This window comes from Ursus arctos, unplaced genomic scaffold, assembly GCF_023065955.2.
Source record: "Ursus arctos isolate Adak ecotype North America unplaced genomic scaffold, UrsArc2.0 scaffold_12, whole genome shotgun sequence".
Lineage (NCBI taxonomy): Eukaryota > Metazoa > Chordata > Mammalia > Carnivora > Ursidae > Ursus > Ursus arctos.
The window spans coordinates 48,388,064-48,412,733 of NW_026622786.1; the positions used below are offsets into that span (position 1 = coordinate 48,388,064).

General features: G+C 38.8%; 1 protein-coding gene across 2 annotated transcripts in view; it reads right to left on the minus strand.

Moving 5' to 3' along the window:
• The window catches only part of CTH (cystathionine gamma-lyase), a 37,396-nt gene extending 13,777 nt beyond the window's left edge, over window positions 1-23,619 (minus strand). The window contains exons 1-12 of one of the 2 annotated variants that reach the window (XM_026497818.4): window positions 22,890-23,619; window positions 19,717-19,798; window positions 18,048-18,143; window positions 17,018-17,127; window positions 14,855-14,986; window positions 11,327-11,384; window positions 10,800-10,877; window positions 9,546-9,698; window positions 7,878-7,999; window positions 6,678-6,730; window positions 3,208-3,346; window positions 2,168-2,747 (exon numbers count right to left, since the gene is read on the minus strand). In XM_026497818.4, coding sequence (XP_026353603.1) covers window positions 2,721-2,747; window positions 3,208-3,346; window positions 6,678-6,730; window positions 7,878-7,999; window positions 9,546-9,698; window positions 10,800-10,877; window positions 11,327-11,384; window positions 14,855-14,986; window positions 17,018-17,127; window positions 18,048-18,143; window positions 19,717-19,798; window positions 22,890-23,057 — 1,218 coding nt within the window. In that variant the 5' untranslated portion in view covers window positions 23,058-23,619 and the 3' untranslated portion in view covers window positions 2,168-2,720. Of the gene's footprint in view, window positions 1-2,167; window positions 2,748-3,207; window positions 3,347-6,677; window positions 6,731-7,877; window positions 8,000-9,545; window positions 9,699-10,799; window positions 10,878-11,326; window positions 11,385-14,854; window positions 14,987-17,017; window positions 17,128-18,047; window positions 18,144-19,716; window positions 19,799-22,889 lie in introns of those variants that run through there. The other variant, XM_057310562.1, reaches the window with a different exon arrangement.
• Window positions 23,620-24,670: the final 1,051 nt, after the last annotated feature.

Here is a 24,670-nt window from a genome sequence, read left to right on the forward strand (position 1 = left end):
CAGAACGTGTCTAATTATTTCCCTTCTACAAAGCCAGATGTATTATGAAGGTGGCGGGAGGTGGAGGGTGCATTGTTTAAACACTAAACCATTGTCTCAGTGCAAACTATGTTAATGGAGAGAGACGTGTTTGCAGATAACCAAAAGTTGTGGATAAACCTCGTAAACCATAATAAACGGTTTAATAAATGACGGTGCCTCCGCAGGCAGTAAGGAACAGTGCCTGAAACATGGCTGTGATGGTTAATTTTATGTGTCAGCTTGGATAGGCTTCTGGTGCCCAGCTGTTTGATCAAATACCAGTTCAGATGTCACTGGGAAGATAATTTTTAGATGTGATTAGCATTAAATCAGTAGACTTTGAGTAAAGGAGACCAGGCTCCATAATGTGGGTGTCCTTCATCCACTCACTTGAAGGCAAAGCAATTCTGCTTTAAGCCTGCGACACAGAAACCCTGAGATTCCAGCTTGCTGGCCTGCTTTGCAGATTTTTGAACTCAAGACAGCAACAACTCTTTTAAGTGAGTCTCCAGCCTGCCCCATATATTTCAGACAGGCCAGCCCCACTGTCACGTTAGCCAATTACTTAAAATTAATCTCTTTCTCTCTTTACACACACAAACAGTGTTTCTCTCTGTTCTGTTCCTCCGGAGAACCCTTACTAATACAAGGGTGGTTACTGCTCACTAGAAGCTCTGACAGACTGAATAGACAAATGGACAGTCGATAGACCATATATAAAAATAGAATTTTGACCTACAATCTGCAGCAACCTCCCCAGAAAACCAAACCCTTTACCTAGAAACAACAACCGAGGAAGCCAGCCTGCTTTAAGTCAGACCTGCAGGAAACCTGATTGCTATCTCTACTGACAATTCAGGAAGCTAAACATTAACTTCTGGAACAATTGGCACCAAAGGGCCAGCACTTGATTAATAACTGACAGCTTCCCTAATTTTTGTCTGTTTTCAACTGAGGACCAACCCTACAAAGCCAAATATATACCCCTAACCAATTGCAGCAGGTGTCCTACTTCAAATCAGGCTGCCTACAGCTTCCCCATGCCAGCAGCCTCTCAGGGCATACCTGAAAACTTCCCTTATTTATTTATTTATTTATTTATTTATTTAAGATTTCATTCATTTATTTTTGCAAGAGAGAAAGAGAGAGAGAGAGAGAGAGAGAGAGACCAAGCAGGAGCAGAGAGAAGGTGCAGAGGGAGAAGCAGACTCCCCGCTGAGCAAGGAGCCCAGTGCGGTACTCAATCCCAGGACCCTGGGATCATGACCCAAACCCGAGGCAGATGCTTAACCGACTGAGCCACCCACGCACCCCAAACCTTCCCTTTTCTACACTACAAAACTTGTCCACTCCTCTATCAGCCTTAATTTTTCAGTTTTTTTTAAACATTTCTGACAGTGATTAAACATTATCCATTTAAAAGTCCTCTGACAGTTTTATATACGGAAATTTTAGTTTCTCATCCACGTCAACACATATTAAAATTTCTACAATTCTTTATGCTCTGCTTCCCTTTGAGTCTCTGTCAAAACACAAGATGACAGTAGCTGACTCCCTTGTAAGCTTGGAATAAATAGTCCTTGCTTTTTTGATTTGCTTGGTCTTCGTTATTTCCATGGCACTACAGTGTAGCCTCAAAATGCTGCTGCCCAGAGCCAGAATTTCCAGACTCTGTCACGTAACTCAAAATATGAACAATACGTAAGACATAGCCTTATGTATTCGCCTCCTATCTTGCATTCAGTGATACGCTTTTTTAAGGCGAAACAAATGGCAACAGCAAATGACTAAAAGCCTTTAATATAAAAACAATTTAAAAAACCTATTTGACATATGACTTATTAACAAACACTTGCTGACTATGTACTTTACTCTAAAATACGCTATTTTAAGCATTTCTCTCTTTAGGCTCATTAAGTTGACTGTTACAGGTAAAAATATAAAAAGTAGTATGTCCCTCTATAAAAGTGGCTTTTGACCTCCATGACAGAATCTATAATCTGCAAACACTAAGATTTGGACATGATAGTTATACAGTTGAACTTACAAAAATTACTGCAAGTGGCTGAGACCTCTGAGAGTTGAGTATTAAAAGGGCCCAGGAAAACAAGTCAATGCCTCATAATATAGGAATATCACAATGGGATACATTTGGCAATTAGATTTATTTATTTTTTTTTTAAATAGTAAGTACAACCTTTTATCAGCAGAATTTCACAGTAGGCTTTTCAAGTATTTGATTTTTGGCTTATGATAATTATGTGTAAACCATTGCTTTGAGTGCTGTTTTCGACAACATGCAAGAATCACACTTGATTTAAGAACATTCATTTAATAATTTAAATTCTTCAGAAAAACATAAAAAAATGAATTATTATATTGTAAACATGATCAATATAAATCGTAAGCTATGAAAAAAGGTCACAATCCCCAAAAGCAGCACAAATCCCACCTCCTTCAGAGGCAAATGTATACTAAAATTAACAAAAAGATATTAACAGAATTGACCTGTCAGTTACAATAAGGGAAAGAGGAAACAGTTTTTAATAAGGAGGATCCCTGGAAGGTTACAACTCTGACAAGTAATGAGGTGCCTTAAAATTTTCACTTGAAAATTCTGCAAAGGCTCATTCATGGTCCGTTCAATTACACAGAGTTGATCTTCTCAGGAAGCAACTTCTACCAGCAGTTCTGGAATGCTAGTTACGACCTGCATTTGGAGGGTGCTGCATCAAAAGTGCACAAGAAAAATAGGTTATTAAAACTGCAGGCAAAGACTTCACTTCTTCCAAGGACTCTTTTCTGAATACTACCAGTTTTTTAAATCTGCACTTCAGCTGAGTTCCTTGCAGATTTATATATCCTGTCTATTATAAGAAGAGAAGAAGAAACCTTCAGAATTCAGGGAGGCCGAACAGTGACCACCGGGGCGCCAGGGTGGCTCAGTCGGCTGAGTGTCTGACTTTTGATTTAGGTTCAGCTCATGATCTCAGGGTCATGGGATCAAGCCCCATGTCAGGCTCTGCGGTTGGTAGGGAGTCTGCATGAGATTCTTTCTCTCCATCTGCCTCTGCCCCTTCCCTCCGCACTCTCTCTCTCAAATAAATAAATAATCTTTAAAAAAAATAAGAGAGCGGCCACCCCCCCAAGATTAAACACACAAACACACCAAATAATTAAACTTACTGCTGCCTTCAAAGCTTGATCTAGATCTTCGAGTAGGTCTTTTTTATCCTCTAAGCCCACAGACAGTCGAATCAGTGTGTCACTAATTCCAAGGACATCTCGGTCACTCTTAGGCACTGATGCATGGGTCATGATGGCCCTGAAAGAAAGAATGAGCAAATTTTTGATCAACATATTGTATCTGTCTTATAAGTTGCAATTATCTTCAGTTTTTTTTCTATTCTAAATACCAAATTCTTCATATGCCTATAATTTTTCACAGGCAAAAAAATAAGGAACTGTGAAAATGATCTTTTCTAGTCACTATTGTAAGTGAAAACTAAGATCTTTTATCCTTTTTTATATCATCAATAAACTCAATCCAAACACTGAAGGTGCCAATCAAGCACTCCCACGCAGGAGGGAAAAAGATAGCCTCCAGCTGTGGATTTTAACATCTGCCTGAATGAAGCCTTGGCCAGAAGTCATATACCCCATGACCACCCAGCTGAACTTAAAAAAGACTTGTTGGACCAAGAGCCAGCCAGAATTAATTCCCTCCCGGTCAATGGCACCTTGTGAGGCAGATCAGGGAAAGACAACCCAGGACCAACACCAGTGGCAACCAGTGAGCATTAGGAATTTCAGCACATAATCCATGAATGGAGGTAGAGGCCTGGAAGGATTTTCAAAACCAGCCAGTAACTCATCATCATCATTAACGTGTATAAAGGTAAAGCACCTACTGTGGGTCAAGTACCACAGTAAGAATTGGGAAACCAAGAAAAACGAGGTATTTTTCTTGACCCTACCTAACAAAGCAGAAGCCAAACACTGTGACAATTCACAGAACCGAATAGTCTACAGCACATGCCAAACAAGAGTGGACAGCAAGGACCGCCAGAGTTGAGAGGAGGCAGAAAACTCTGGGCTGAGGCTGAGGCCGAGGCATCATGGAGGAGAGGCTAGTAGTCTTAGTGAACCCTGCCACCAACACTCATCCTTTCCGGGCACACTACCCGAAGATCAATGCCTAAGTTGCTCCGTCCTATCTCACTTCAGATCCAGGGACAGAAAATCTCAGATGCGGTCAACACAAATGAGTATCTTCTTTTATCACTCTACTGAAGTTGTACATGCAAACGTCCTTAAAATGTTCTGTCTTGGGTGCCTGGGTGGGTCAGTCAGTTGGGCATCTGTCTTCGGCTCAGGTCGTGGTCCCAGAGTCCCGGAATCGAGCTCCAGGTCAGGCTCTCTGCTCGGCAGAGAGGCTGCTTCTCCCTCTCTCTCTGCCCCTCGCCCCGCTCGAGTCTGCTTCTCCCTCTCCTCCTTAGCCCACGTGTGCTCTCTCTCAAATAAATTTTAAAAATCTTTTTAAAAAATTAAATAAATAAAAAACGTTCTCTCTTTTCAGGCTTTTAATTCCTCAAAAAAGAGTGTACACATAAAAATAAGAACTTAGGCCTCTGAGCCCAATAGACCTCCACATGAATCAGCTCCTTTACACACTGAGTAGGCTTGTAAAAGTTACCTGTCCTCACAATCAATTTCTTTATCTAAAATCATAACAATAGCTATCACTTATTATAGGTTTACCATGAGGCAGGTACTCTACTAGGTCATTTGTGTGCATTACTTCATTTTTTTTTAAATGAACAGAAGTTGGATGTAACTCCTATCCCAAGAGTTTATCACAGTCATTAATGGAAGGAACACATATAAAGCATTTGCAACCACCTGGAGTGTATCAGATGCCTAATAAAACAAAAATTCCTAATAATAATTAACATTTATTCGGCCCTTAGTATGAACCAAGGCATCGACTTAGGGATATTTTCCCCCCATGTTCCCCTAACAACCCTAAGAGCTGAGCGCAGGGTTATGCACATGTTACAGCCGAGGAAACAGACTGAGACAATGTAAGTCACTTTTCTGAGGTTGCGGAGTTAATGTGCCTGTCAGGCTGGAAGACTAATCGAGCACACATTGGCTCTGCCTCCTCCCGCCCCTATTGCAATGCTGCACCCGTTGCCGCAGCTGGGAGTCACAGAATGAGGGGTGACAGAACAGACAAGCCCTGACCTAATTCACTCGTCCAATAGCAGGCATCGGGGTGATGGCCTCGCTGGCTGGTACATCTGAGGGCCAAGCAACTTTAAACCAAATCCCTGAAGAAATTAGGAGGTGCCAATTTTTAAGAGAGCTTTAAAGTAATACACATTTCATGACTATGAAAAATAACCCAATTTCATATGCTGAGTGTGCCCTCTTGTGCATTCAGACTTACTAGCAGGCATCTTCTGAAAGACTCACAAAAACCTATTTGTGTTACCTTAGTTATTTGAATAATTATTTGGGTATCATACATTTTTTTTAAACTTTATGTGGAATTGCCTGACTCTTCCTTCCAAGAAGCCGCAAGCTACTGTGCGAGGACAGCAAATGTGCCTAAATTCTGGTAATCCCTGACACCCCTCAACATCGTGCTTCCAGAACATAGTTATTATGCAAATTAAAACACAGAAACATGCCAGGTGCATTTAGTGCTCTTGAAAATTATTAGCTAATGATGTTTATTACCACTGCAATATTTACAAAACATGGGTAGAGTACCATCCAATAAAATCAGGATAGCTCTGGAATGCTTGGGGGATAGGTAATCAATAAATGGTAATTGTCATTTTAATTATTAATCCCATTTTATGGATGAAAAAACTAAAGCTCAGTGGTGAGTAACTGGTGGAGCAGGTGTCAAATCCAGATCCAGGCTGCTTTTACCTCCTCTCCTTATCTCTACGCAAACCCTCAGGAGAGAAGTTGCTAACATATTCCTATGTGACATTTGAGTAACCAGCAAAACTTTCTGAATCTTTGTTTCCTTATCTATAAAACAAGCTGTTGGAGCACCTGATCTCTGGCTGCATGTTTCTATATCCTATGGTGCTTTGATAAAATTAGATGAATTGATTGGATCGGGAATACCAAGTTAGATTTTGGGTTTATCTTGCAGAAAACATGAAGTCATTCAAGGTTTATCCACAGAACAGAAAATAAATGGGATTCGGTGGCATCTAGTAGGGTCCTCTTCTGACCATCAGGGGCATGGCAGTATTTCAACAGAGACACAATCCCCACTTCCAAGGAGCCTTGAAATCAGCCCTTCTCATAAATGTCTCTGACCTCCCTCCCAGAGCAGAGTGGGATAGAACAAGCAGCTCTTGGTCAGAGGTCAGAGATCCTAAAATAACAGTCCACGGGAATGGCCTTCAGGCAGAACGGAAGGAAGCAAAACTGGGGAGGACACACAGAGCTCACTGAGATTTTGTTGGGGTCTCCATTCTACTGGGTTAAGAGTCCATTCTGATTAACTAGCATGATGCTATTCTTGTCAAATGTCTTGAATTACTCCTGATTTTACCATATTCCTTTTCAAACAACTGTTAAAGCTGACGTCAACGTTAAAACACTGAGAAAAACAGAAATATACTCACGGAAGTTCAGCAAGACTTTCGTATCCTCCCAAGCTCTCAGCCAGAGTAAATAACTATGGCAAAGAAAACATTCATTTAGATCTTTAATTAAAGTAAAAATAAAAAAATACAAAACTAAATGTTTTTAATAAAATGGCCCCGGACACGGGTTAAGAAATGGTGGTTATGAAAGAAAGTACAAGTTGGGCAAGAAACCCAGAGAAAAAATGAAAATAAAATCCGTAACACTGATGTCACCGATTAGACATATGATGTGCAAACTTTTAAAACATTACAAGTTGAGGAAGGTGAATCTCTCATACCTTCCGGATTTGGCCCTCTAAAGTGATAGACACTTCATTAACATAAGTCCTAAAACCTCAGAATTATTACATTTGAGACCTACCTCCGTGGTTACCCTTTAAATAAAAATCTCGACAAGTCTACCAAGTTATACACACTTACTTGTTAAAATAAAACACTTCCTAAATTAATACATCCATTTAACTCCCTCCTGGAGTAGGGAAAAAAACCAAACCCGTTTTTGTATTTAGTGTTATAGTGTCATAATTTTACAAGTATTTTAAAATTACTCTCACAACTGTATTTAATTAAATATACACGCTCTTTCTGCTTTTAGTACAACTTTTAGATACCAGTACAAGATAACTAATCTGGCAGCGGCCTCTGCGTTCGACCTCAGTATTTAACACTCAATCTGCTGCATGAACTCTGCAAGCCCAGTGTATGGAGTTACAGAGGCCTCTCTCCCAGGGGCCCCGAGAGCCTCCTGCCAGCGTGAGACTCAAACAAAGGCCTCTCTTCCTTCACCGCAGGCAGATGCAGCCTGGAAGGCACAGGGTTTGGAAAGTCATTCCTAGGCTGGACTTCAGAGCAGCCTTTGTGCAGTGCACCAGCCGCACATTGCTTTCAAGTTTCACATAATATTTCATTTGGAAAAGGGGTTCAATTTTCAATAAATCTGAAAACCAGTGCATCAGGACGTTCCATCTCTCTCAAATTGATGGCCCTGTCTGGAACATACTCAGATGTCTGCCACTGCACCAAAGTCATTTTCCAACCTAAAGCATTTCATGATACAGAGGTCTGTGGGTGCGACCTGCAGGTACAAAGACATGAATCTGAGCTGGATGGAAAGGAGAGATCATGAACTGCTGTTAATTTACCTCGACGATTTAAAAACCTCTTTTGAAAGTTTACCTTGAGGTTCTTGAGAAACGTCTGAGCATGCTGAAGAGTGCCTTTAATATAAAAGGTGATCATCCCCGGGCAGCCTGTGCACTGACGCTTTGCCAGCTCATGCTGAGGATGAGAGGGCAGCCCTGTGATCATGAGGCATAATAAAAGTCTTATTTTAGAGTCAGACATGTAATTTCAGAACAAATAAATTCACCGTTTGCCGAAGCAAACTGCAAGTAAGCCTAATAATGATGAGCTTTACGCCATGTCCACATCTGACGATTGTACTCTGGCCTCCGTTTCTGGGTCTCCAGCTTCATTCTGACCTATCTTTTCTATCCTCTCCATGCTCGAGCTACATTGACTTTCCTTACACCAGCAGTACTGCACTTTTTTCATCTCAGGACCTTTGTACAAGCTGTCCCTTTAACCCGGAACATTCTCCCTGCTGACTGCCCCTGCCCTTCTATTAATTATATCATTCTGCAATTTCTTGTTCAACATCTGTCTTATCCACCAGACTAGCTCTATGTGGAGAAATCCATTTCTTTTGTTAATAATTGGATCCCAGGCCCTAGTTCAAAGCTTGCTCCATCGTGGGCAATTAATCAACATTTGTTGAATGAATCGGAATGTCTGTCCATGCCCATCTAACAAATGCTTCTCATTCTTCAAAGCACAGGCGAAAACTTTTCTCCCTCCCTCCATTCAAAATACACACCAGTCAACAGCTCTTTAACCAGGGCATATACGGCATTTAATCTCATATGTAGTTCTGCCTTGGCTTATCTAAGTTCCTTGAGGACAGGAATCAAGCTCAATTCTCCTGTCCATCCAAGACCACATGGCTAACACCTCAAAGGGTTCAAAGTAACTATTTACTTAAGACCACAGCACAATTTAATAGACTGGCAAAATAAATTCAGAGAGTTATATATAAGTCTGCTAACTGCACATGAGTTGGCAGAGGTGAAAAAATCTGAAAAGGAAGTAAGAGAGCTTCAGGGGAATTTTGATGCGTAAGGAGCAAGTCCCAACCTAAATCAGATAAAAGAGCTAAGGCAGAATGGCAGACTGAAAGACTGGAAGTAAATCAACTGGAAAGTACAATGTTGCAATCTTGGGACAAGTAAACACAAGCCTTCAAGCTAAAGACCATGGCAGGAGCATCCAATGCATAAAATCAATTTCCTAACATCCAAGCAGCCACTAGATTATAGGCAACACAAGGACACAGACCACGTGTATCTTCACCCCCCAGACCCCCTACAGAGCCTGACATACAGCAGCGTCCAATAATAGATGAACAGCGTTAAAATACATGAAAGCAGCTACCTTACCACAGCTGTCATACACAGGATACTTAGGATAACCCATAAAATCCTAGTGTAAGCTTTTGTGCTTACAAATCATATCAACACTGGGGCACCTGGGTGGCTCAGTCAGTCGAGCGTCGACTCTTGATTTCAGTTCAGACCATGATCTCAGGGTTGAGAGACTGAGCTCTGTGTTGGTTCCATGCCCAGCGGGGAATCTACCTCTTGAGATTCTCTCCCCTTTCCCTTTGCCCCTTCCCCCCACTTGCATACACTCCCTCTCAAATAAGTAAATAAGAAAAAGAAAGAAAGAAAGAAAGAAAGAAAGAAAGAAAGAAAGAAAGAAAGAAAAAAGAAATCATTATCAACATACCAGGATAAATAACCTTTTCTACCCGAGGATTAGATTCCAGAAACTGAGCAACTGCCATTCCATTTTCGAAATGCTTCTCCATTCGGACCTGTAGAGTCTTCAGACCTCGATTGCAGAGGTAACAGTCAACAGGGGATGGAACTGCTCCAAGAGCTGTAAAATGAACATATGCTGGGTTAATCTGAAAGGCGGGGAGGGACCCAGGAGATTCTCTCACTCTCTTTTTCTTTATAGTGACTCTGAGAAACGAGCTACGAAGGCCAATATTTGAGTTTTAGGGGGGAAATTAATGTATCAAATCAGAAGCATAAGAATGAAGCCTAAAGTACACTCAAAGAAATGGGCTTTAAAATGAGAGGGGAAATGAAGATCCTGCAAACTAAACATGAATAAATATGAACTTTTCAAATATGAACATAAATAGTCCTATGATTTCCATTCAATGACATACTGCACATCGTTGAATCTTACATTTCTTTGAATAAGCAGAAAAAAACAGCATTCAGCTCCTTTTGTTCCTGAAAGTTCTACCAACATTCTATTTAGCTTTTGTCTAAAGCAGCCTAGGAGTTACTATGCCTCCAAGGTATGTACCTCGCCTCAACGTTTTATAAATCAAGCAGTAAGTTTTGGTTTTCCTCCTTGGTGTTTTTTTGCGTTTTTTTTACTTTAATGCTTATTTCCTTTATTTATTTAATATTTATTTACTTTATTCCTAAATATGTTTGCATCTGTCAAATCAGAACGGTTTAAACTAAACATCTTCAAATAAACCCTTACCCATACTTGACGTAACTAAACCATCTAAATAGGAAATGGTTTCAATAGACATCTATTGAAAAATACAAGTTTATATATTAAGTGCTATTTAAAGTTAACCACCATTCCAGATATAAAAGACAGAGTATAAGAAAGCCATCATTTCAAATGCTTTATCTAAAGAAAAAAAATCTAATAAGTCTGAAAACTAAAAATTCACTTGGGCTTTACCTAATTATGGTCAAAATTAACATGGATTTGAAAAATAACAAAACTCATCCCTTGAGTCACGTTGTAAAGCCCTGTTATGCTCTAACTATATTTTTATATCCTAATTTTTCTGCTTTCCTTTAAAAACCAGAATCTTTCTCCTCCATTTCTCATTTCTTCCTAATTAGTAGAATGCTATCACTTCACAACATTTAGTGGGACTAAAATATCAAATGTAGTCCCTGTGAGAGGATAAGGGGAATTCTGGGACTTTTTAATACTTACAATTTTGTAAGAAACGGAGCCTATTATGGAGGCTCTCAGAATTAAGAGACACTAAGCCCATTACGACATCACTGTGGCCTAAAAAAACAAAAACCTTTAAGTTAAAAACAACGTGTGTTTATTCTTCATTCTACAATTTCTAAAATGTAACTTTCACTTGAAAAAAAACTCTCTGGGAAAAAGCCCTGTAAAATTAGTTTAAATAAACTGTATTCAATTTGATAGTACCAAAAGCTGTACCTATAAAAAATGAAATAAAAATCATATAAAAATTAAATGTTTCTCTTTAAGCTGTCAGTAGAATAAAACTGTAACTTTTTAAAGTAAATTTTACTCCTCTGTTCATAAGTCATGAGCATAGTTTTGTCTGCTATAAATAAATCGCATATTTAACCAAAGCATAAATTTTTTACTTTTTACATGAGTCACATGAATAATACAAGAAAAGGATCAAAGTATCAAGCGCTATGGTATTTTCACCTATCCATGGAAAGGAACACTCAAAGTGTAGACTATGTATGTCTTACCATTCATATATTTTGTTGCTGAATACATACAAATATCAGCTCCCAGAGCCAAAGGCCGCTGAAAGGAAAAAAAAAAGAGTTTCATTTTAGATAGTAAATCACCTGAAAATATGCTTCATTACATGCCTATTTGCTATTGTAAATTTCATTCCTATTCTACCTTTTCAAAAATACATGCATCTTAAAATTTTCCAGGATCTCTGATGGTATCTTTCCCCTTCATCTTTCCCACCAAATAAAAATACAAAGCACTCAACCCAGTACTCAGTCCAAAACCACAAATTTTCTGGAAATAGCAGGTAAACTCAGGTCAACAGGTCTCCTGACCTTGTTTCTTTAGAGCAGTTGCTGGCTGGTCCTAAGCGTATTACTAAATTTTACAATGCAGGGATGCTGGTATTTTATGACTCAGTAAACACATAAAGTAATAGACATAAACATTTAGCAATTATTATGTCAAGTGAGTATATAATATGCTTAGATTTTTGATCATTAAAACCTGATAATGTATGCTGTGATTATTCACTTGATGTGCCATGATCTTGACTCCTAATTACTCTTTTATTTTACTAGTTTTGCCACGCGTGAAGTCACTTAGAAAGAAATTTCTTTGGATTGTTTTCCCTCACTCCATTTTCCTGCAAATCAATCCTTTAGTCTTAAAATGTCTTTGTTTATAGTGAGAATTAAAGTTATAATCAACTTATTCACTAAAAAATATATTATCTATATCTTTCTATTTACATTTTCTTTTTTTTAAAGTAAGCCCTATGCCCATCACAGGGCTTGAAATCACATCCCTGAGATCAAGAGTCAGTGCTCTACTGATAGCCAGCCAGGAGCCTATTTACCTTTTCTTTAAAAGATAGTGTGTGTGTGTGTGTGTGTGTGTGTGTGTGTGTTTTAATCTCACCGTTGTTTAGTCATTGGAAGGTGTTAGTGTAAGGGGCTATAGGACTTTTCATTTGGGGTGTTTCAAAAATTGGATGTTTTAAGTCAGGTATTACTCAAAGCACTCTCTACATAGGTGTCTGCACATCTCCAAAGTGATGGAGTCGAACTAGATGATGGTCTCTTCCAATGCTAACATTCTGTAAACTCTGTGGTCAAGAGAAAAGGAAAAATGAAAACAAATAACATTTGTTGATATCATTAAGTGCGGAGAACCATGTTAAATATTTGACATATCCCAGTGAATTACTACACAAAATATTTTACCTAACTCAATAAAATCAGTACTTTAAGATTCTTATTGTACAGATGAAGAAAAGGAACTAAGAAAAACAAAACGGTGGTGATTGGGTGGCTCAGGCAGTTAAACATCTGACTCTTGATTTCAGCTCAGGTCTTGATCTCAGGGTGGTGAGATCGAGCCCCATGTCAGGCTCTGCACTGGGCATGGAGCCTGCTTAAGATTCTCTCTCACCCTCTCCCTGTGTGCCCCCTCCCCCAGCTTGCCCTCTCTTAAAAAAAAAAAAAAGAAAGAAAAGAAAGAAAAAGAAAGAAAAACAAAACAGATCATTCAGATGAAGAAGCTGGTAGAGCTAGCAGCCACATCTAGATTATGTAAATCCAGAGGTTCCACTCTCAAACTATGAAACTTTATGATGGTATGCCCATTTTGCCTTTTGTGACATCTATAGAAGACCGAGAAGACAAAAGGCAGGGAAGAAAGAGAACATATCCAGTTTTCATGAGGATAAAATAATGAGAGGACCTTTTCAGAAGATCTACTGTATGCAACTAAAACATGTAGCCACTTAGGGACAACATGATTCTGATTAACTCAACTGGAATGAATCCAGATTGAAAGGAAGCAAACTGCAGTCCCTGGCATGCGGAAATGTGATGTGGGCTTCAGAAAGGTAGAAAAACTGGACCTATTTTAGCGACAGCAACAGGGGGAATAAAAGGGCCGGGCCCGATGAGTAATCTGGGCAGGCCCAGGCTAAAACAATTCATGTCATCTCTTTGGGAATATACAGGACTCACTGTGACTCAGCTAGAGCAACCTATGCTGTGTCAAGTGGCCTTTAGTGTAAGTGGTAGATGGGATAAGGAGTTGGGATAACAAATCCAAGACAGAAAATCACCTGGGACAAATAGATGATGCCAGGAGATTTTCACTTGGAAATAGACTGCTTTACTGGATATAAGAAGCAGCCAAAGATATATCGTGAGCCAAAGGTAGGTGGCCCATGAAGCTGTGTGAATCCAACATAGCCAGGAAATGTGAGGAATACAAAATAAACCTGGTAGTGCCTTCTCAATAAAATGGAAGAAGGTGAAGAGCAGATTTATACAAACTAAGGCAGCAGCCTGTGCCAACTCCAGGGACCCAAAACGAAAGCGGGGGAAATATAAACAACTGAGCTATAAACATCTGCCCTAATTTAAGAGTAGCAGAAAATGAGCTGGGTTTTCAGGAATTCTGCAGAATAAAGGCCAAGTACAGGAAGTGTAATAAGAATGATCAGAAGGTACAAGCAGGAAGGAAACATCGAGGGGAAGGTAAGCTCCTAACAAGGAAAGGAAACAGATTGGGCTGTTCAGAGGAAAGAGAGAGAGAACACGTGGGGAAAGGGCAGACAACTAATCAATTATAGAGAGATCCTTAGATGATCTACCAAAAGGAACAAAACAGAAAGAAACATCTGGAAAAAAAGTAAGAGAAAAAAGAAAAGGAATGGAGGATGAATGGGAGGGTTTGAGGTGGGAAGAGATGTATGTAGAGGGGTAGGTAGGAAAAGAGATAGTTTAAAAGGAGCACTGTAAAGGACTTGGTACTTACAGCTACAATGTGAAACAGGGAGTAGAAATTCCTAATACAAACAAGGTAAAGCTATAGAGAGCTGGGCATAGTGCATGGGGCACTGAGGGAAGAGAAACTAGAAAGGAGGAAAGTGGAGAAATAATATGTGTGACATCCACTGAGATGTCATGCAGTATAGCTTTCGTTTTCGTTTCATTTAGAAGGTTAGCCAGGTTTAATTAGATAACGTATATATTACATATATTATGTAATACATTTAAATACATCTTAAATTATATAGCTTAAGATTTAATTATGTATTTTAATAATTTAATTATATATTAATATAGTTAAAAATAAACATATATATTAAATATATAACATGTTTTTCAGTCACACCATATATATATAAAAAAACATAACTGATTTATAACCAGCACATAAACATTAAAGTCCCTACTGTTTATAAAGCACTGATAGATAAAATCACATAATAAGGCCAGCTCTTCAGAGAGTTTACACATCCTGAGAGAACTTCAAAGCTTTAATTAAGACATTTAAAACACACAAAGCCCCATACCGGATATGAACCTAGGATTGGCTGAAAAGATATTAGCTAATGGTAGAAAAGGTCCAATTTTAATTCTCTGTCTAATCAATAACTATGATTAGATTCCATGAGTTTGGTAATGATTTTAATGTAAACAAGTCTTTCCTTTCCTAGTTACAAGTATCTGTAGTCTACAATTTATGCCAAAAATATAACTTTCATTTACCTGGAAATAGGCTGACATAAAAGTGTTATCAATGACCAAAATGATGTCGCCATGTTTATGGACCGTATGTGCACAGGCTTCAATGTCAATCATCTTCAGGTTAGGGTTTGTGGGGGTTTCAATCCAAACAAGCTAAAACAATTCAATAGATGACAATAGTTTATAAAAATATACTGCGCCAATATATGTCTTATATATTGTAACCATCTGGCAGACTACACTGGAAGAATGTGGGTGATGAAGTTGCAAGGGCTGAATCTGAATCCTAGCCGCCATTAATTTCTGAGAGGTCTTAGTTAAGTAACTTACCCTCCATATTCCTCAAATTTTACATCTGTACAATAGGGTTGATAATATTTCATAGCGTTGTTACAAAGATCAAATGAGATAATGTTACATATAAGAAGAAAAGTGCTCAAGTTAATTATTGTAATTCCATTCCATTAAGAAGAGGAAGGATTTCAAAGACAAAATTCAGTGTCTAGGAATTTTGTTCTCAAAGGTAAATAATACAGAACATTAAGACCACAGCCTAGAATTTTCATTAAAGAGAACTATTCCTACAATGCCAAACACATGCTAAATATTAACTTAAAAAATGCCAGATGCATTAGAAACTATAAAATAAGTACCCAGAACTAGAAGAGCATGGGTTTTAAAGTGCAGGAGAGAAGTTACACACAATAGAAAACCTGGTCACAGCTCATTTAAGAAAGAGATAGCATCATACCCCAAAGCCTAGCACAATTCAGGCACACAGTAGATGCTTGACAGTGACTGAAAAGACCAAAGAAAAGAACAGAATTCTGTTTGTTAAACAAGATGCCACTGTATTGAATGACATTACCTCAGCTTTCTTTTTAAAAGGGTTAATGATTCTTTATTACTATATAAATGAGCAAGATAACTAGTTTAATATTCTTCCTACTCTAGAGTCTTACTGTGGAAAGATAAGGTAATTAAAATAATGCGTATTCTACAAGAAATGAATTATTTTAAAAATCAATAAAAAATTATTTCTGGGTAAGAATCTATTACTTATATTTATAATAAAAATAATTAAAATAATAAATGCAAAGTTGATTTTATAGGGACTTAAAAAATCTACTTCATATGATGAGGCAGATACTTCAGGGGGAAAAAACGTACTAATTCAAGTCAGTAAGAGCCACTACATAAAGTTCTGTTGACAAGAATTAACATACTCACAATTCGCTTTCCTCCCTTAGAAAGACTCAGACCAGCTATTTTAATAAGTATCTTTTCTCCTAAGCAAGATAAAAAACAAGTTCCTTTGAAAACAAACCTTAATCACTCAAAGCTCACCCCTGTGTTAATCTTCAAAGTAATTATTTGTGTGAGAAAAGGTTTTCATTTTTTAGCACTCACTGCAACATAATCTTGAGTACAATTCAAACCTTTTAATCATTAGCAAAAAGTTGGAAAGGGCTGACTTATAAAAGACACTGGTCCTTCTTTTACCCATGCAGAATTTAAATGAGGCCCCAAGAAAGAATATCACATATGCCATTCACTCAGGCACAAAACACCTTCCGGTGGCATGCAAGCTTCCCAGGATGGAGGCTAAAGATTGCCCGTGGCCCATTCTCTACTTGTAACTATTACTTTGTTGAAGTACCGCTTAGAATTCTTAAAAGGCCAGTGTGCTTAGGGTCTGGGGTCTTGGCAAGCTTCCTTCTCTGCAACCCAATCTCTGTAATGACTTCTGTTACCAAAGCAGCTTGGTAATGCAGTATAGAATTGTATGCTTTTGCTAACAAATTTTTTAAATTATTATGTGTTGCATACTGTACTGAGCATTTCGTATTCCTTATCTCATCTAATTTACACAACCATCTTTCTATAAAGCAGGTGCAATTATCCCCATCTTGCAGATGAAGAAACTGAGTCTTTAGTTAAATAATTTGCCCATGATAATACACCATGACACAGAATTAGAACTTGGATCTTGCTATGGAATTCATGTACCTAACCATTATGCAGTAATATTCCAGAGAAGCCAGACCTATCCTAATCTTGTTGATGGTTTCCAATGCCTTCTAATAAAATTTGTTATTCAAATTTAAATTATGTCCTCTAGTAAATAAAATGATAAAAACAAAACAGCACACAGAAAACAGACAAAACTGAAAACCGGGTTACCTTGGTTTCTGGTGTAATGGCTGCCTCTAGCAATTTCGTTTTGGAACAATCAACAAAAGAAATCTTTAATCCAAATTCAGTTGCCACCTGCCTGAAGTACCTGTTTGTACCTGAGGCAGAAAAGAATCAGACAAAATGGAAAGGACATTGTACTGAGAAATGTTCATTCCTTATCGGTATAAATACTTTAAAAATATAAGGAAGTATCAATTACCAATAAAAATACAACTAACAGCAATTGTACCTGGGTTAAATCATTTGGCTATCTTGTATAGTAAAGAATATAAGGCTTGGATTTTAAATTAAAGGTTAAAGAGTCAAATCAGGTGTGTTTTATTTGACTCTTTAAACTTTAGTTTAAAATCAGTCTTGCTTAAAGGTAAGGGCAACCTGTCTTCCTTACCTTCCCACTCACCACTTTAAGTAACTTGCATTTAAACTGTTTGGAATGGATGCTCTTAAATTTGGATCCATAATGGACTTCAAGGGGTGAGACCCCTTGATCCTAAAATTAAAATAATAAACATTGGGTGCAGTCTTAAGCACACTTTTCCAGTTTTGTGGGGAAGGGGTGCACATTTTCAACAATTTTCCAAAGGTTCCCTAAAACCAAAAGCCTAAGTATGTAGGGGAGATTAAGGGTCGGGTAGAGGCAAGCTCTTTGGGAGTGGCCTGGGTTATAGTTCATCTTCACTGCAGGCAAAAATTTTAAATAACACTAGAACACCCTCTCTCTTTAAATACTACCTTCTCTGGAACAGAATATATCTGAAAGTTGATCAGGTCCAACATCCTCATCCAGCAGTTTAAATAAAATTATTATTAAACAATCTCTCTTACAAGCAGTTCAGAACATAGACCCTAAATGTTTATGCTCTTCCAAGTCTGGGCCAAGACAGAAGGGTCCGTCACACCCTTAAAAGATAATAAATGATCAATAATCCTGGTAACATTGGTAATATAATTCAGGACCCACTTTATCGTCTTTAAAATATCAGCTGACACAACATGCATGAGAAAGGTCACCTACCTCCATACACATCATCCATGCAAATAATTTGGTCTCCTGCTTTTAAGAGATGGGTAATAGTCACAGTGGCAGCTAAGCCTGAAGCAAAGGCCAAACCTAAAATAAAAGCCAAGTTAGAGTAAGTCAAAAAAGTCAAACCTCTCAGTTGAAAAACACCTACAGTATTTCCTTGCATTACTTTATGATCTTCTCTCTGCTGATAGGACAGCCATCACCACTGAGACACAAGAAGTCTCCTGATGAAAATACAATTGCCAACTCGCCCTTTCTATTTCAAAACTAAAATATCTTTAAGAGAAAAAATAAGTAATTCTGCTTTGGTGGTAGCATTTCTCTGAAACACTTCAAAGAAATAATTCTTTACAAAGTTCTGAGATTAAAGGCCAATTGCCAATTAAATTACAGTTTAAAAACGACAAACTCTAAAAAAAATTTCAAACCTGAGGAACAGAGCTAAGGTAAGATTCACTCATTAACTATATGGATATCCAACTGAGCAAATATTTTAACAAAACTCAAAATCAGACCTGAGATGCGCCTGGCAAATTTGAAAATTTTTGTTTTTAAAATTTTTTAAGTGTGGAATTTCCTTTAAACAAATACGATCCTGAAATCTCGTATAGAACAAAAATAATGAAAACAATTAAAAAAAGAAAACCACCCGGCATTGTGCACATTAAACACTATAAAAGAAAATATCCTGACTAAATATCAGTGCATCACCTTAATGATAAAAATCACCTGTGACTGGTAGAAGGGATAATTCAATTAACTTGAAAAATGTAATTCCTATAAAATCTTCTCAGAAAAGTTTAGGTTAGAATTACAGTTCTCTACTCAGAACATCTGTAGTCCAATTCATACAGAAAGCTAAACTTTAAACCCAGTTAAAAACAACCATGTTTTCTGGAGCCCACTTGAAAAAAAAATGTCTGCCACAAGACTACTCAGCCTTTACACCCCCTGCAGTAAATAATGTTCCCTCTATAGGACTAAATTACAGAAGTTTAGTGTTCAAAAAGAACTCCCCTCAACCAAAACAAAAGACAAAACTCCCCAAACCCCCAAAAACCCACATTAACATTTCTAACCCCGGCACTCTTGCTATGAGAAAACTCATAAGATTCATTTTCTCTTCACTATTCTATCCTCATTCAGTATCATTTATATAAAAAATATGAAAATGATTTAACAGTAATCCACCCCTTCACGAAAAAAGATACAAAGAGTTAATCCTTAATCTCTGAGAGCATATTATCAAGGGCACCAGGTAAATGTTCCCTGGTGTTGTTCTCAAGCATTATCAGGTGAATGAACCAGAGTATCAGAAAGCTTATATTCTCAGAGGTAGTGTTACAAAACTCTGTTAATATTTATCTATTTATACTGACACCTTCAGATGAAGAGTGCATTTACATGAATACTAAATGGCAAATTCAGCCATTTTCCTCTATTCATATTTGTTTTTACCTAATAATTACACATATGCATATTACGCCATCTGTGGGACCTTAGACAAAAAAAATTCAATGTCCTGGTAAAAATAAAAGTTTTGAATTAGCTAATCCTTATTCCTTTCCAATTCTAAATTCTGTGCCTCTATGACTTTGTCTATACATATAAGAATGGGTTTTAGACTTCACAAACTTTGAAATGGAAAACCGCTTACTGTACTTGGCCCCATCCAGTGCTGCCACTGCTTTTTCCAAGCAATTCCTGGTGGGGTTTCCAGAACGGCTATATTCAAAACCCTGAAGAAAAGAAGTTAGAGTTTATCCTAGGAGATTTAGGTTTATTTATCAGAGTCCTAACATAGACACCTCCACAACTAGAGGTTCATCCAATGATAATGATCTTCTATTATTTAGTTATGACATGTCTTGCCACTAAACAGGAGTTTAACACATCTGCCTTCGGCTCAGGTCATGATCCCAGGGTCCTGGGTTCCAGTCCCACATCGAGTCCACCATCCTGGCATGGCATCATCGTGCTCCCTGCTCAGCGGGGAGTCTGCTGCTCCCTCTCCCTCTGCTCCTGCCCCCCTGCTCCTGCTCTCTCTTTGCATGCACTCTCTCTCTCCCAAATAAATAAATAAAATCTTTAAAATAAACAAATAAATAGGAGCTTAACAATATTCTGGGGGCAATGGTGTGAAAAGGCTCTGAAGTCTACCAAACTGGATTAGAATTCTATAGCTGCCCCTTATGAGCTGTATGCCAAATAGATAAGTTACTTAATGTTTCCTAAAGTCAATCTCAGTACCTATAAAATGGGAATAAAATACAAAAAACTAATTTGTAAAACTGTTGTGATGATAAAATTACACAATGTATAATAAGTTCTCTACATGGTGCTTCACACGTGCTAACTACTAGAGAAAGGGTTGTTTTTACCATTAGCATTATTATGATGTTAGACTCACCTTTACCCATTAACTTGGGGAATTCAGGAAAAGGGAATCACCAGAGCCTACAGAGTAAACTTACTTCTAACCTGTATTTCATTTCCTAAGAAATAAGTGATACAAGTCCTGTTTAGCATCCTGCAGGAAACTATGAACAGATCCTACAAATGCTCAGAGTTCAGATCTTGGCGCTACAAAAGCAACTCAAAAAATAGACAGTAGTTCTTGGCAAAGTGGCTACACACAATTTTTAAAAATTCGCTCTTTTTACATTTAGCATACTAGGAGTATTCATTCAGTCATTTTATTTAATACTCATGGTCGGCTTTTAGGAAAGTGAAGCCAAAGGTTATAGGGAACATCAGAACCAGTATTCAAACCTAGGATTTAAACACTGACTGAAAATGCTATATTTTCCCCATGCCTCATACAGCACATAATAAAACACAACAACCATTTTTTACACATTGTTTCTGATTCGGAAGCTCCTAGTATTAGTAATATATTACTAAAATCTATATATTTTAAGTTTGGTTGTTTGTTTTCTTGTTTTAGACAAACTGAGCAGATATATTTTATACAGTTCAGGGATATCCTCATCCCTCCCTCACCATCACCTCCTTGATGTGACTTGTACTCCCCAGACAGAAAAAATTTGGATTCATGTGGCTTCTGCCACAGAAAGGCACCCGTGTTTCCATAATTATTCACTGCAGAGATTTAACTCTGGGGTGGGGGCGAGGCATATTTTAGTGGCAAATTCCCACCCTCTCACCCATTCAATGGCTTTCCAAGTGGAATAGGAGAAATAGATGGTTCTCTTCAGCTCCTCAGGTTCTCTTTAGTGCTCTTCACTGAGTTTTTAAAGGTACTAAGAGGTGTCTGGTATTTGTAGATTTTACCACCCCTATTGGCTCTCTGAAAATATTTAATTACTAATATCTGGTTAAATGGTTAACTTTTGTACCAAGAGCTAAAGCTTGGACAGTCACACGTTCACAAAACCCTACACCAGCAACAGACTACAAGCTTGGAAAACAGGTTGTGTACACGTTCTGATTCCAAAATACAGTAGCTAGAAGCATCCTAAACCAGTTGTAGAAATGCCCTTTAAAACTGTACCTCACAAAACAAAGGGCTATGTTTAAAAGAATTTTCCTAGACTTACATAACAACACACTAAAGAGGTCTTTGAAGTATAACCAAAGCTTTGGACCTACAAAGTTTATTGAACTGATTTCCTTAAAAGCTCTGCAACTTTTAAATACTTCAAATTCCCATCAGTGTGTTGCCAAAAGGGATTAACAAAGACTGCTCCATCAAAACCTTACAAGTCATTTATCTATAACTGTAGGTCAGTTCCTTTTGTATAAAAAGTGTGTAATATTTGTCCTGCCCTCTGGCCTGCTTGTTGAGAGGATCAAATGGAAAAAGTATAAATGTGAACACTGTGAAATACCGAACTACTGAGCAATTATAATGTAACATAAAGCTTAACATCTATATCAATAATTTATGTAGGAGGTACTGATTAACCCCCTTTACTCAGGATTAACCTGAGGCTTGGATAGGTTAGGCAACTTGCTCAAGGTCACCCAGATCAGAGGAGGTGCTGTCGGAATTCAAACCTAGCCCCTCTGACTAGGTGATTTGTGCTCTTAATCACTAAGCCACACTGCTTAAATGATGCAATGGGTTAGATTATTACTAGTATTATTGGAGTATAGCAGAGTGTAGCCAAATGCCTAAGAGAAGGGTTCTAGAACAGGGTTGGAATCCCAGTGTGCATACACCATTTACCAGCCATGTGGCTCCAGGCTAGTTACTTAGTATTCCTAAATTTGTTCATTTGTTTTTTTCATAAGAAAAATGAGAACCTAGTTCAGACTAGGGTGGTTGTGAGGATTATCCCAGACCATACTTGTAATACATCTGACATACTACATGTAAGTCTGTATCTAGCCCATAGCAAGTAAATCACTATTAATAACAACAATACAGCCATTGGGCATGATCTTGATTCTAAGTGAGTTATCAGACCCTGAAGAGTCTGGTTGTTGCGGCTGTTGTTGTTTGGTTGACTCCCTACGTGTCTTTATAATTTTTTCTGCTGAAGGTAATTCAACAAAGTTATGACCCTCAGTTCTGAACCGCAAATTTGCCAACATTACATGAATTTCAGTTCAAATCTATATGGCAAGTTGGACGAACTGTTCCTTCCAGTCCTGCTTATCAAAAGAAATGTGATCATTGGACCAGCGAATACAAAGATTTAGTACTAGGAAGATCACGGGTGTAGCAAACCTCCCTTTGGAGTGCCTTCCTGATGTATAAACCATCTTATAAATTTCTTGCACGCCTTTTTATGCATAAGCCATCTCTCTTTACCCGCCCAAAACCAGCCCCACCCCCCACCTTCCCAGCCAGCCCCAGCTCACCGAGTGCTGGCCGGGAGCCTCTTGCTTGAACGTGGTGGCCAGTGAGATGGGGGGCACTACAGCGTGGGAGGTCCACTGCTCCGGTTCCTGGCCCACATGGATGGCCTGCGTGGCGAAATGTTGGAAGCGAGGCTGGAAACCATACAGGGAGGCGTCTTTTTCCTGCATGCTGAGCTGCGAAGGAGGGAAAGAGAAAAAGAGCGAGGAAGATAAAACTAGAAAACTAGTGTGACAGGGCCTGAAAGAGACACAAGAATCAGGAGAAAGGGAGCTAAAGACACGCCGGGCTGACGACACCGAGCGGACAAAAGCCAGGCTCCGGGACTCAGTGGCTCAGACTTTAGTAGCCGGCCGGTGGTTCGCGTTCACCGCAGGCGGAACGAGCGAGACCCAATGAGCGAAGGCCCCGACGCGACCCTCGTTCCTCATTGGCCGGAAGCGGAGGCGTTGCCTGGAGCGTCGCTGGGACCGCCCTTCCCGGTGCAGAAAGTGGAGTGAAGCGGGAGTCTGTGTGTCCACGTGGTGTAGGTCCCTGCGGGCAAAATTCCTGAGTCCTGGCGGTGGTGGGGGGGAGGCTGCCATGCTGGCTCCAGTGAGCCCCTCGGGCGTCTGTGTGACCTCACGCCGGAGGTTTGCCTGAAAGGTGGAGAAAGGCGGGCTTGGTGTTGAAACCGAGTAACCTTGTAAACAGGCCACACAAATAGCCTCCTCCTACTGTAGCCAGTGTCCCTGACCCCTACCCTCAGCCCCCTTTGTTCAGAGGGCGGTGCTGACCGACGCAAGCAACGAAGCGGAGATTCGTACGAAAACCGTGACACGACCTGCCAAATCTGCAGCTTGGATTCTCATTAACTACGGCGGTCTGCCTTTTAAGGTACACTGAACTCTGTAATGACCCAGTACTTGCGATAATTGAAACCTGAGTGAGGGTCATATTTTTCTTAAGTAATGGTGAAGCAACTGTAGTGAAGATCTCTAATCAGAACTCTGGCAGCGTAAGAGCCATTCAAATTTGAGTTTTTTTCAAGCAACATTATCTTCTTTTGAAGTAGCCGGAGAAGCTCTCCCTGATGAAAAAGATTGTATGACTTAAAACACAAAAAACCTTATTGGAGCCTCAAATCCTTATACAAAATGCCTTCATTGTTGCACAATTGACAGCAACATTTTTGTAGGAAAAGGGAAGCAGTTCGTGTGACGATTTACCACTCACCTGCACCCAGAGCCCTGCTTTCAAGGATCACTAATGTAAAACAAACAACGAAAATCTCCTTGTTCCTAAACAATACAGATTTGACCTACTTACTATTGTGACTATTTTCTAGGACTAGGGAATTCAGGAATATTTCTGTTCCTGCAAAGTATTAGCTAAAGATCCGAAACTATTGAACGAATTAAGAGAATAGGGAATGAACAGTTCTTAAAATTTTAAGGACTGTGGCATTTACTTTTCAGATTAGCTTCAGGGACACCTAGCCATTAAGCACTAGAGAAGTAGTGCCTGAGGGCCTGTTAGCTTTTAGAGGCAGAGCAAGATTTGTATGCCTGGGGGAAGAAATGGTTAGACTCCAAAACACTGATAGATATTAATATACATTCATTTTTTTCTATTTAAAATATAACATGTCAACTGCAACTCATCTCAAGAGGTATATGTAACTGTACATAGGTATGTTTTTATGTGATATGTTTAGGGACCATGAGGGTCTAAAACAGTACCTCCTAATATTTGTGAGCAAAACCTGAGTTGTATAAATACGGATATTTTATTTAGTGTTATT